This window comes from Drosophila guanche, unplaced genomic scaffold, assembly GCF_900245975.1.
Source record: "Drosophila guanche unplaced genomic scaffold, DGUA_6, whole genome shotgun sequence".
In the NCBI taxonomy this organism is placed as follows: Eukaryota; Metazoa; Arthropoda; class Insecta; order Diptera; family Drosophilidae; genus Drosophila; species Drosophila guanche.
The window spans coordinates 6,761,731-6,775,083 of NW_022995749.1; the positions used below are offsets into that span (position 1 = coordinate 6,761,731).

Below are 13,353 nucleotides of genomic sequence, written 5' to 3' on the forward strand. Positions count from 1 at the left end.
TGAACAAATAAACTCATTTGCATGTCGCACCGCACTCTCTGAACCAGGTCAACAAACCTTCCAAGCAGGGGGGGGGGGGGGGGGGGGGGAAAAGGAAAAAAAAAAAAACAAGACAGGGACGCACTAAGGCAGAAAGCACATAAAGACAGACAATATATAACAAGAAGAAGGACAGCAAGCCACAACATACCACACTANACATCCGACGGACGACAGTTTTTTCTTCGACTTCTTCTGTTTTGCTTTTGTTTTTGTATTTTTTATGTCCGCCAGCTGTAAGTATCTTGAAGATACATATGCTTGGCACGTTTTCAATTTGGCTGAAAACCCTTTTGGGCAATCGTTTTATGGCAAATTAAATTGCAATTAAGTGCAACAAAACAGCACTCGATGAAGCCATAAAAAACGCATTTAAAACGCAAAATGCAAATTGACATCGAGGTGATGCTGTGGGGCATGGCACTTTCCCCTTGGGTTGGGATTACTGTTAACGTGTTGTCACCTTACAGGAACGTGTTATAATAAATATTATTATTCATATATATATTTCCCATGTTGTTGTCTGTTGCAAGTCAATGACGTTCATTGGCTGAAATAATTGTTAATTATGTTAAATGTTTCGAGATGTATAACAGTTTTCTGGAAGGGAAAGGCAGCACCGCCAAGGCCATTAAGTGGGTCGCCCGTAGAGGGTCTCCCTGCCTGCCTGCTCTACCTCTCTCTCAAGATCTAACCTTGACAAGTGAAATCAAAAGGCTCTCTCACACGCACACGTGTGTGCCTCTTGGGCTCACCCATACGTGCACACAATTTCCGCAAAAGTGGCTTTTGCCAACTTTAAATGAAAACCTGTTAAAGGCAGCAAAAAAAAAAGAAACAAATACCAAGCAGAAAAGGAAGCCTGTGACGGCGTGCAATGGCGAAGAATATGAAACCGAAGGTGCCACGCACAAAAACTTTGACTACAAAATGTTGAACTAACATTAAAAATAAAATAAAACTGCATGGAAACCAAGAAATGAAGTAGATTTGTGGATGCCCTTTAGAGTGCTGCATAAATTCAATATTCAATATTAAATATGTTTGTTTATCATCCAGATAGCGCTTGAGAGCTGAAGTGTCAATTCTTGCACACAATATGTCGATGATAAAATATGAGTACAGTGCACAATGCACATACTTGTTTTTGTTCATTACAAACCTCTTAAGAATATTAAAGTACCCTGTGTAAAGTCCATGAGAAATATATAAAAAAAGAAATAAGGAAACGAAGCTGAAATGGCAGAACTGGCTGCTGCTGCTGCTGCCTGCCAGTCGTCGTCGTCCGGCACTCAGGGAAGCGTACATACATACACATGTACGTATACTTACAAAAGGCACTGCTTGAAGCACTCGGCTACCTGTTCCTGTTCCACCATCATCATCATTACACACTCTCACACACATTAGCACACACACACAAAACTCACTCAGTTTCATGCCGGGCCATGCCATGCCCCGCTCACCCAGTTATAACGCTCGAACGCCCCAACGAGTGGGAAACGTCGTAGCTCGGCTGAGAGTTTAAGTTTAAGGAGAAGGAACCATCCGGCGAGCGGGAGAGCGAGCGGGCAGGCAAGCCAGCGGTAAAGCCAGTGCAAGAGGGAGAGGAGGAGAGTCTCACCGATAAGTTCACTTTTTGAGTTCAAGGTGAATCGGCCACAGACGGTTTCTTCTCATTCTCCTGTTCCAACTCCAGCTTGGCGTCCACCTCCTTCTTCTTTGTGTTGTTGCCTTCTCCCTCTTTCGTATGTCATTCCCTGACTCCGACTTGGGAGTCGTCACCCGTCCGTCCGTCGTCTCTCTTTTTGGCTTCCTTTCCTCCTCGCTTCTTCTTGGGTCTGCTGTCGCTTTTGCCTTTTTTTTTCGTTTGCCTGCTGTGACTCGTCGCCTGGCCCCATTTGCTTCGTTGCTGTCTTTAGTGGCACATAATTACATGGGGCTCCCCCTCCTGCCTAAGCATCAATCCTTCGTGAGCTCTTCAACAAAAAAGAAGCCGAGGGTGAAAAATTATTTGGTGCCATATTTGTGGAACTCCCTTGGAAGAACGAAAGACCAAAAAATATAAAATAATTTATGTTTTATGTTTCTGTGGTTTAAGTCGCAGATAAGTTATTGAGGAGAACAAACAGAAGGCACAAGAAGTGATAAGAGTTTACTCTGACACTCACGATCAAAAGAATGTAACAACTGAAACAGAATTACCCTAAATGTTAAAGCTAAAATGCGTGAACCGACGTAATAAAATTACAATTATCTTGTGTATTAAACTAACCAGTTTAATTATAATGTCAATGAAAAGTGATGTTTCTTAATTGGGCCAATGATTTATCAAAAGCCAGAATATAAAATTAAATTGTGCCGAAACAAATCCATTTTCCTTCTGAAAAGAAAGGTAAATGGCAAACAAGAAAGTAAAAAAACTTAAATTGAAATACAAAATTGAACACATTGTTAATCCGCCTTAAATCGATTTACTTATTTATCATTTCTCTTGTAACAAACATGTTCTAAATCTCTGAACTAAAATGTTGCTTCAAATTCCATTTTAATTCATCTCCATGTTGATAATAAAAGCATAATAGAGTTCTTGCTCTGCACAGCAGTCTCCCCATTAATTACACATTTCATCTGCATTTTATGAACAATTTAACAGCTCTGGAGTGAATCATTTTAAGCTGCCATCGACACTCATCAAAATGCATCAACATTTTGTGTGATTCCCGTTCCCAGAATCGAGACTCGATTGAATAGTTCCCACGTAGTCCAATTGTGGGTTTGCGCGTAGTTCTACTGAAAGCAAAACAAATTTTGGTCAATTTCGTTGAAGCAAAATCGCAATTCAAATGAACTTCATCATAGATGATAGACACACATGCAGACAGAGAGACAGCGAGAAACATATGAGATCATTCATGGTGGCCTGGCTGGCAGCCAAGGGTATAACGTATAACGCTTCATAAATCACAGGTTTAAATACGGCAAAAGCCTTTGTCTGCCACCTCGAATCTCTCACTCCACAATTCCAAGCAACCATCCCAATCTCCTCCACTGTGGTGCAGACGGCCAGAGGTGGAAGTTCAGTGAAGCGATCTGTATCCATGCTCTCTGCGCACCTAAGCGTATTAACATACAAACTTTTTTGCACAGCAAACACACAAAAAAAGGTCACAAAAATGTACTTTAAGGCCCGAGACACTTATCTAGCTTGGGGTCACGCTTAATACAGTTGAAAATGCCAGAGCTGCATGCTTTAAGTTGATGGGAATGTAAGAAAATCAAATGGAAATCGAGCAATCATTCATATAAATCAATCAATCGTGCGCAAAGCCAAATAATGCCACACAATTTTCAAGTGGCAGCATCCCAACAGAACCGCATCGGGAGTCCGAACCAAAGAAAACAGCAATCAACAATTTGTTGTTTACGCTCAATTGGCTTGAGTTCGAAATGGAACCCGGATGAATGGATGGGTGGCAGGAGTACTCGTATCTGGTAGCTGTACAACATTTCCTTCACACATGCAGCGTATAATTAAATTTCAATTAAACTTTTCAACGCCCAACGAGGGAACGCCAGTGGTTGTATCTGTGTGCAGTTGCCTTTAACAATATTAATTATAAAAGTGTTTAATTAGAGCGAGAGGAGGATGCCCATTCCCAGGCTGCAAATAGTCAATTAAATGGCAAAAGTGTTTGTTCATACATAGCTAACCCCATAGCCAGGCGGAGCGTAACGCCCAGAAAAGAGTGTGTGGAAAATGAATGGGATGGGGAAAAAAACTATACTCCACATTGGATGGGAAGCTGTGCAGCTGTTGATGCCAAAATGGAAAAACGAAAGTCGTCGGACGAGCGCCAAGAAAATTCGCTCCGACAATTTAAAGGAAAATTGTCTTTAATTTGCTCAGGACAGAGTCTGGAATTATCTGTATCTACTGCAAAATAAAATGATTTAGCTACAATTTTATTTGTTTGAGAACTGACACAAATTGTATCTGCATTAATCTTAAAATATTTGCCTGGTTAATATTTCCCTTCAAGTTATTTACATTATTTTTGCAGTTTATTTGTAAAATAAAGCAAACACATGAATTGACATTTCTTTGTGCATTTTTCCGATGTACGGAAATATCAGTTGGACCATTTTCGTTGGAGTAAAAATATTTGCGCCCAAAAAGAAAAATTGTTTCGCCACACATTTCGTTTACCGAACTTAACGAATTTGACACAATCCCACACTGAAGCCAAGGGCAGTGGGAAAATGTAAATATTCGAGTACAGACTCGTGGTCCAGATATCTGCCAACATTTTCTGGGTTACTATAAAGAGCGAAATTTCAAAACTATTTCATTGGTTTTTGATTGAAAATGCAATACAATTTTGTGGTTAAAAGTGGCGCTTTTATGGCATAACAAATTTATGGTAAAACAGAAGCTTACCCTTTGCCTCATTTTAATTTGTAACATGCATAAAGGTTGGGTTTAAATAGTCAATCAAATGTAGCTTATTGATAAAATATTCATTCTTGAAATGTAGACTATTTCCACGTTTCTTCACTTTTTATTTGAAACGTTTTGAGTTTTCTTATAGGCAACATTTGAATGAATTTTCTCAACATTTAAAACAAATTCTCACAGTTCCCAAACTTGCAACTTTTTTCATATATTCATACAAGTACAAGTACAAGTTTAATAAACAAAGTTTTTCGCCCTTTGGTGTCATGGCGAAAGTTTTAGTGCAAGAAAACATCTAAGCCAACATGTACATACATACTATGTACATATATACATATATAATATGTAACATAACGCGCTCCAATGATGAAAACACAATTTTCATTGCGGTCTTAGATGGGGCGGCAAATGTAATAGTTACGAAATGTAGATGCAGTGGAAATATAACCATTAACATAGACAGAGAGCCCGAACCCAGACGCTTTTTGGGTGCCAACGCCACGCCACGCCACCACCCCCCTTTCGACACGTGCTGCTCAGTCATGTGTTTGGTTGGGTGGGGGGGGGGGGGGGGCTTTCTTTTGTGTGCGAGCCAGGAGCCAGTGCAGCCCCATCATGAAAAGCAATTTCATGTTATGAATCCGTTTTCGTCCAAGGCAAAGCACCGCGCCATTTCTACTTAGTATTTTTTTCTTCATTCTATTTTGTTTCCTCTTCTTCCTTTTTGTTGCTGTTGTATTTATTGTACAATAAAATATTATATTTACAGTGTACGAAAATGTGGGCCCCCGTTTTTCCCTCTCTCTCTGTGTGTGTGTGTGTCTGTGTGTAACCCTTTTTCTGGTTGTTCTGGGGTGTAGGTGTGTGTGTGTGTGCTTATGGCACCCTAAAATGGCTAAAAATGTTGGGGCTATTGGATACTGCATGGGTTCTTAAGGTTCTTAATTAAGAAGAATTGTTGGGTAGCTTTAGGTTAACATTTGGGATGACATTTCCTTTGATTAGAGAGCAGTTTGCGTTGTTAATTTAAACAAATCGAAGCCAGTCTTAGACTAGTAAGAACTCTCTGCTATTGGAGCAACCAATCTGTTTATTTGCAAATGTTTTAAATCCCATTGCTAACTCCTCCCTAGGTACCTAGCAGTCGTTTCCTATCCCCTTTTGCCTTAGCCAACATTTACTTATATGAATCTCGTTCTACGCTTTCCACTTCCCTCTGCGGTTGCCGGAGCTGCCAACTTTTCTACTTGGGACTGCCATTTCGTTTATTCTCCTGCCGCAAATATAACGGCAGTGGCAACACCCACACACCAACAACAATGGCAGCCAGCACAGCGGCAATTCGTTCCGCCTCGCATATCGTCACACACACACACACACACACACACACACACACACACAGACACCCTCCATTTCCGTTGTATTTTTTACACAACCACCACAACCCCCCAAGTATCTGAACCGCATTTTCCACCACTAAAACCCCCCTCCGTTGTCTAGTGCTGGTGGGGGAAAAAAAATGAAACTATTTTCGTATTTGTAAGATTTTGGCATTGGATAAAAAGTGGCCGGAGCTTCGACAGCGTGAAAGCTTTGCCCAAAAGTAGACTACACTTATTTGTGTGCCAGTATGGTAGGAGTATGTGTGAGTGTGTAGCTGTGTGTGTGTGTGTGTGTGTCTGTCCTGTAACTGTCCATTTCTGTTTGTATTTCGATGATTTGCTGCTATTGTTAAGGGCATTGGAATGGCATATTTTTGTTGTCCTTAGCACTTTTTGGACATTTCTGCTGGCGAAAACTCTTTAACGACAGAAAGGCTAAATGGTGTTGGGCAATTTGTACAGGAAGTGCATGGATTTATTATACAAAAATATTTCAATCTAGTTTTGTTCTATTTATTTGTAGCAAGTACTAATAGAAATGAACATTTCAATTTATTTTAAATTAAATAAAATAAAAAGAAAGGGTCTCCCAAAACATATTTTCCACTAACAATCGAATCAGGTTACATCTTTGTACTCCCCCAATCATAGATACCCTAAGAAGAAAACACATTCATTCAGCACCTGCTCAGAAATTTGCATAATTGTAACCTCCCTAATGGGTTGTCTCGCTGTAGCAGCAAAAACTTTTATTTGTCAATAGTCAGTTTGATGCGAGTTTTATTTTATGTTTATTGTTTCGGAATGCTGTTTGTGTCACACATTAGACGTGAGCAATTTGGTGTGGGACGTCACAAAAAACTGTCCGAAGCAATTTGAAATGATTTCGGGCGTTGCTTTTGGGTTACCGATACCTGCACGAGCTTTTGTCTGCTGAAATATTGACGAGTGTCTCTTAACGACAAACCATTTAACGCATATGGCCTAAAACCCCAGAACGAAGCGACACATAAATGGCATAATTAACGCATATTAAATGTCACCATTAAATTGGTCAGGCCCCGAACAGTCCTCTGGTCGCTCGCTGGTCCCAGGTCCCAGTGTCCTCGTTAAAATCGAGCGAGCTGGTTGGTTGGTGTACTACGTATGCATATTGGTGGGCTCAGAGCTCGGAAATCGGGGCTTTGGTCTCCCAACCGACCGGGCCCGAAAGTGAGTGAATCATTTAAACGTGGAGGAAGTCAGCCCCGAGCAATCAGCTCGGTCGCGCAGCAAAAAGCTCTTTAAACGGCTTTGGTTTTTATGTGCAATTATATAGTTTTTTTGTATCCCCATTTCGAGAAAATACAACAACAAGAAAAACATGCTATATAATTTATAAACGATATGTATGGTGCACATGACTGATGCCGTAGGAATATTTTATGCATATTTCTTCTCTTTTTTTGTTTGTCGCTCACCTTGAGGGTTGGTTCTCCGCTCACGAGAAAACAAAAATCAAAAACAAAAAAGAATAAATGCAATTAAAATGCAGTTTATGGCGGCACACCATCAGAGAGGGCGCGCGTGACCGAGGGAGAGGGAGAGGGGAAAGGGAGTGCCAGAGAGACCGGAGACTCGTGCCAGTTACAATTCGTCATATCGATGAATATTTGAGTTTCAGTCCACAGCCCAAAACGCGATTCGAATCGCGCGCGCTCTCCGTGTGTGTCTGATTTATGTGTTAAGCTCTTTGGGCAATGCCCAGAAAAATTGTAGTAGACAGCCAGACAGACAGACATTTGTTACGGCTTTTATGTGGACTGACAGAGTTGTCAAATGGCTCTGCAAAATCCAAAACGAAAGTGAGAGAGTACGAGCAATCTCTAAATCCGCTTTTTGTGTACAGTTTGGAAACAAAATTGTGTGGATATTTGCATTCCAACAGTTTCTGAGAGATCATCATCAAACAAAGACTTGGAAAGCTCAAATGTGCAATGGAAAAGGTTTTAATTGAGTAAACAAGAATGTTAGATTTATCTTAAAAGATTTCTTGGGCATAACTCTTGAAATTAATTTCCCAAAACAGCTGGAAGCGATTCTGGAGCCTGATTGTGTCAGTTCCGTTTGCTGCTTTAAGGCATCATCTAATTACGCGTGCAATGAAGCCAATAGTCGTTCAATAATCCTAACTCCCCTAAGTCTAAATTGTCGACATCGACTCGCAGACCCTTGCAGAATGTATCCACTACATAAATTACCAAATTAACAACTATTATACTCAAGTATCCCCTTTTTTTCAGCCATTTATTAAGCATTTTCCTACCATTTTCCCCCACAACTAAACTTTGTTCGTAGTTCACTGAGTTTTAAGCTCTGACCGCGAGAACGCTTTCAGTGCCGTGCAGTGCATTTACCTGCTTGCATACTGCCTACATACCTATAAGTACATACTCGTACATGCATATTCGATACACACGCCGAGCAAAACGCTTAACTAACGTTTCAGAATACACATTTAGCCCCAAAGCTTCGGGCCCATCCCCCCTAAGTTTGTTTACGGCTCTGAATCGATTAAAAGGATTGCGTGGAAAAATGTAATGGCAATTTGTTGGGAGGGCAAGCAGCCAGAAGGAAGTGCTGCTCGAAGCGCTTAGGAATATGCAAATGTCCAAGAGGTGTAAGGATATGCAAAAGAGGCAGTTTATCCACTGGCTCTGAGGATGTGGGAATTCGAATGGAAAGTAAAAGAGTAATTTTCAATCTGAATCGTTGAAAAGAAATCATAGAAACATTTAAATATATTTTACTTTTATTTCAAGACAATTGTGAACATTTAAACTAATTTTACATATTTTTTCTTTCATTTCAGGTAAGCGACAACAACCCAGACTTGATCAAAGAAAAACCCTCAATATGAAAACTTCCCGAGGGATCGTAAGCCGTAGGAAGCATTGGTATTCAGTGTGTGTTTTGTGTGTGTCCTTAACCCCCATGTAGACAAACTAATTCCCATCTACATATTTATTTATATGTACCTATAGTCGTGTAAATATATCTACGCATTTGTTAACCTAACCAAAACATATTCTCTCTTTACATTACAAAAGCATTACCTATTATGTGCTAGTATTTATGTAGTTTTAACAACATCAGAAAACCATTCTCCAAATACATTCCCCCACCAAAAAGAGCGACATTAGCATATCTGACAAATCCCAAATTGAAAAACAACATTTTATCAGGGCGAAAAATCTATTACATTTGCATACAATTTATGGCAGGAAATTAAAAATGTTTTTCCTTGTGGCTTCCTTTTTTTTTGTTTTGACAATTTGCCAAAGATTTTCCCCCACCGATTGTGGATTGTATTTTGTGTGTCCGCATTTTAGGAAAAGCTCATTGTGTATGAATACTTTTGGCTGGCAGAGTTTTTTTGGCGACTTCTCAAATAATCATTTAACTTTCCTTTCGCCAATTTTGTTATTTAATTGTAAAAGTGTGGGGGGCCGCGGGAAATTCGCCGCTTAATTAGCTGCCTTTTTCCAAAAATGCATACAAATACAGCTATTTACGTACGTAAATATGTAAGTGTGTGGGAATAAGACTTCGTTCCTCTCTTAATTACAAGCGAGTACGTCCCTTGGGCCTTTCCGCCTAATGCGCTCTCTCATTAGCCTTTTCAGGCGAGTCTTATCCTACGTCTCCTCCCTCGTTCCTTCTTGACATTTTGGTGTCACATCTAGGCAAGGAAAATTCTACAATTTGGCCTACATTCTGTCTACATTTAAGGGGAGCGAACCCACACACGTGACAGGTGACGCCTGTGAAAAGAGAGAACGCTGCGGGAGTGATGAGCAGATGAGAGCCAAGGCACACAAATATGTATCTCTTTGGGTTAGGTAAATATATCCTGAGGGCTTGGCTTCAAGTAGAAAAACATATTAGTTGGGAAAGGTATTTCTTGGAGTATTCAAAAAATACTTTAAGATGTAAAATATCTCTGCTCTGCCCTTACGCGAAATAGCTAAAATATTTTTGCCATTAAATTTTAGTTAAATATCAAATCAAATATTCAATTAAAACTGCAACTGATTTTACATATACTAAAATACAAATGAAAATGTCGAAAACTCTTTCGATCTCATCAAAATTATCTCTATTCCACTTCAAAACATTTGAAATTTCCCGAACTCTACCCTCTAAAGTACGCCATGGAATATCAGAAATAATTCCACAACAGCATTCCCTTCTATTTTCTGCCGTACTGCTGCCATTTAATATCCTGTACTATCTATTAAAATTGCAACAATTATTAAGTATACGAAAGCAGGTTCAACATTTATGCCAATTAAAATGAAAATGCAAAAACAACGAACACACGCTCGCACCCACCAAATAAACACATAAAACACAAAAAAAGAACGGTGCCAAACCAAATATAAATAGTAAACATTTCAACTCCATTTACATATTAAATATATACAAATTTTCGTATGTTGTGTATTTTTTATGTACTCTCTCTCTCTCTCTCTCTCTCTCTCTCTCCTCCTGTTTTTGCGGTAGTCGTAGGATATTTATGTTGTGTGTGTCTCTAGCAAAATAGTCGTTGTATAATTTAAACATAGTTTTTCCTGTACTGTTCCTAGAATTGATTGTATGTTTAACCAAACAGGAGAACCGAACATTAATGATTTATAATGATATATTTATGTACATGTATGCAGAATTGGTCCTTCCCTTCCCCCTCTCGATGCCCGTTGTCGTTGTTGCTGCTGCTGGTTTGGCTTACTTTTGATAATTCATTTCATATATAAATACGTACATATATTGTATAAATGTTTTCATTAGCGCATTTTAACATGGTCTCCCCCCCCCCTCATAAATAACTTGACTGTTTACAAATGGTTTTTGGTATTTAATATAAATCAGTAAAATAATATGTAATTGGTGCAGCCACAAACAAAACAAAAAATATATATTTATAGGAAACATTGTGCATAAATAATTTTGCATCAATCATAAAATATTTATAGTGTAAAATATTTGAACCCTAACCCTTCCCCCACGTATTCGTTGCTGTTAGATCTGTGTGTACGTCCGAGTGGGATTAAATCACTGATTAAATCATTATCCACTTGCTGCTCCACTTGACAGCCGCTTCAATCCAATTATAGAATAATATTGAAAATTCATGTAAATAGAATTCTGCGTGTTTTGTGTCTGTCTCTCTCTCCCCTCGCTCTCTTCCTCATTCATGAAAAACTAAAATCAAAATTCATGGCAAATATTTAAATATATTATGTGCATTTTGTAAATATTATACACACACCCCCCTCCATATGTCAGAATCTCCCACACCCCCCCATTGAATAATAAATCAAGCAATAACCGAGCTCTCGCCATGCATTTTAATGGACAACAATTCGAAACGTGGTTGGTCATCAACAAAAAGCAAAGAGAAAAACAACACAAAAGCATACCCCAGAACGTTATCCATGTACGACACGTGCATATCCATTTATCCCCTCCAAAACCCATATATAAATATATACCCATACAAACTATGTAGTCAAAAACTCACAAAAATAACCAAAATACAAAACAAAAAAAACGAATCAGCAAAAAGTTTTATATGAGAGATCGAAATGACACAAACAAAAAATTTGTTTTACCAGTGGCGACTTTTCTTCTTTTCTTTTCCGGTTTTCTTTTATATTTCAGGTTTCAGACACCCATTAAAGCGTTTGCCTGCCTGACAGCAGCCACAAGGTAAGCTCTAACCAGCTGATCAAAGCCCCCCCCACATAACCCGAAATAAACCAAAAACAAAACCAAATCCAAAACCCCTCCCCAAAATACTCGCAACCAGTGTTAAATCCTTAAGCTTAATTCAATAATAATTGTTGTACGATTTTCATGTGCTCTGTTCTCTGGTAGAAACCTAAAAAAACAATTTATTGGCTCGTAATTAAAAAAAAAATGAATTAAAATTGTACAAATTATGATTAGAAAATATAAAAGTAGCAAAAGTGTTTAAATTTTTGCATTAGATCTGTGAATAAAATTTAATCATATATTTTTATTCAATTCTAATTTATTTTTATTTTATTTATTTTTGGTTTAACGAGATGTTTTGTAGTAATCCATCGGGTAGATGTAGTCTAGAGTGTTTTTTTAGGTTTTAATAGAAAACGAATTGGTTCAAATTTATGTAGAATGTTTTAAAACATTTTTAAACAATTCCTTGATCAAATACATAGTGGGAAAACTAGTAAAAAAAAAACCTTAACTTATTTTTATTTGTATACGAAATATGGCAATTAAAAGTTTGAGTTAAAATTTCTGCTAAAAATTATTATCAAAAATATGTAGGATGTAAAATATATAGCAACAGATTTAAGATAAATAATAAACAATTAAAAATTGTACCATGAAAATCCCAATTGTATAAAAAATCTCCGTTTTAAGGAGCATTTCAAACTTTCAATTGAATTGCACACCTTCCACAGCTTTCTATTAGGAAGCACAACTGTTAAGCCACAACAATCGAACCGGGCATAATCTTTCGACCTGGCCAAAAGCCAATTTGAATTTCAAATTATATGCCCATAGACCACACACAGGGCTCGCCCCATTAGCCTTGGGATTCCAACAATAAGAAACATATTTATGCATTAAACAATAAACAGTCGAGAGGGGGGAGAAATGGAGTGAATGGCAGGTGGCAGGAAGGTTTAATCCCATTTGCGGCTGCTTGTTGCACTTGGCAGACAGACATCCTTGGCCCACAGATCCTGGCACGTTGCTCCTTTGCCTGCTGTGTGCTTGTCTCCCGCCTGCAGTTATTATGTCTTCTTCGCCTGCTGTTAGCTTGTTATAATTTGATTGTTTATCCACATATATATACATAGATACATTTACTCGCATTTGTTGTACAATTTGTTGAACATTAAAGAGTATGTGCGGCTTGAGAGCTGGAGACGTTCTAAATGTATCTAATGTCTCGGCAATGGTGCGTACGTGTTTATGGTCCTTGACTTGGCGGTTACCTCGGACCGGCCGGTCTTTCTGCCTGTCTGTTCGCACACAGGTGATTCCCTTGTTCACAATCTAACAGATTTGCATTAAAATGTTACTCTTCAGGAAAGATAATCAGGCCGTTGGGACAGTTAAAGCCTGTGCCCCGTCCAACAATCGCGTAGTTCCCCAAACGACAGACTTTGAATGATAATTACATAATCACCAACGTAATCGCTGATAATGACAACACTTTAGCGCCATCAAACACATCATAAAATAAATAGAGAAAGGAGCGGGAGAGGGAGAGGGTGGCAGGGGCAGAAACCCGCTAGAAACATCAATTACAAAAGTCAGACACACACACGAAAAGCATTGCAAATGGCTGCCAACAACAGTTAGTAGTGGCAGTGTCAAATGTATGTGCACTTGCAACATCAGTGCCACATGCAATATTTTATCTGGTAATGTGTAATT

General features: G+C 38.8%; 1 protein-coding gene across 7 annotated transcripts in view; it reads left to right on the top strand.

The window, feature by feature from the left end:
- LOC117585606 (CUGBP Elav-like family member 6) overlaps window positions 1–13,353 on the top strand; it is a 100,051-nt gene that overhangs the window by 43,310 nt on the left and 43,388 nt on the right. For 5 of the 7 annotated variants that reach the window (XM_034275154.1, XM_034275156.1, XM_034275153.1 and 2 more), the window contains exon 3: window positions 11,581–11,628. The exons of the other annotated variants lie outside the window; for them this stretch is intronic. In XM_034275154.1, the coding sequence (XP_034131045.1) occupies window positions 11,581–11,628 (48 nt within the window). The remainder of the gene's footprint in view (window positions 1–11,580; window positions 11,629–13,353) is intronic. 7 annotated transcript variants of the gene reach the window in all.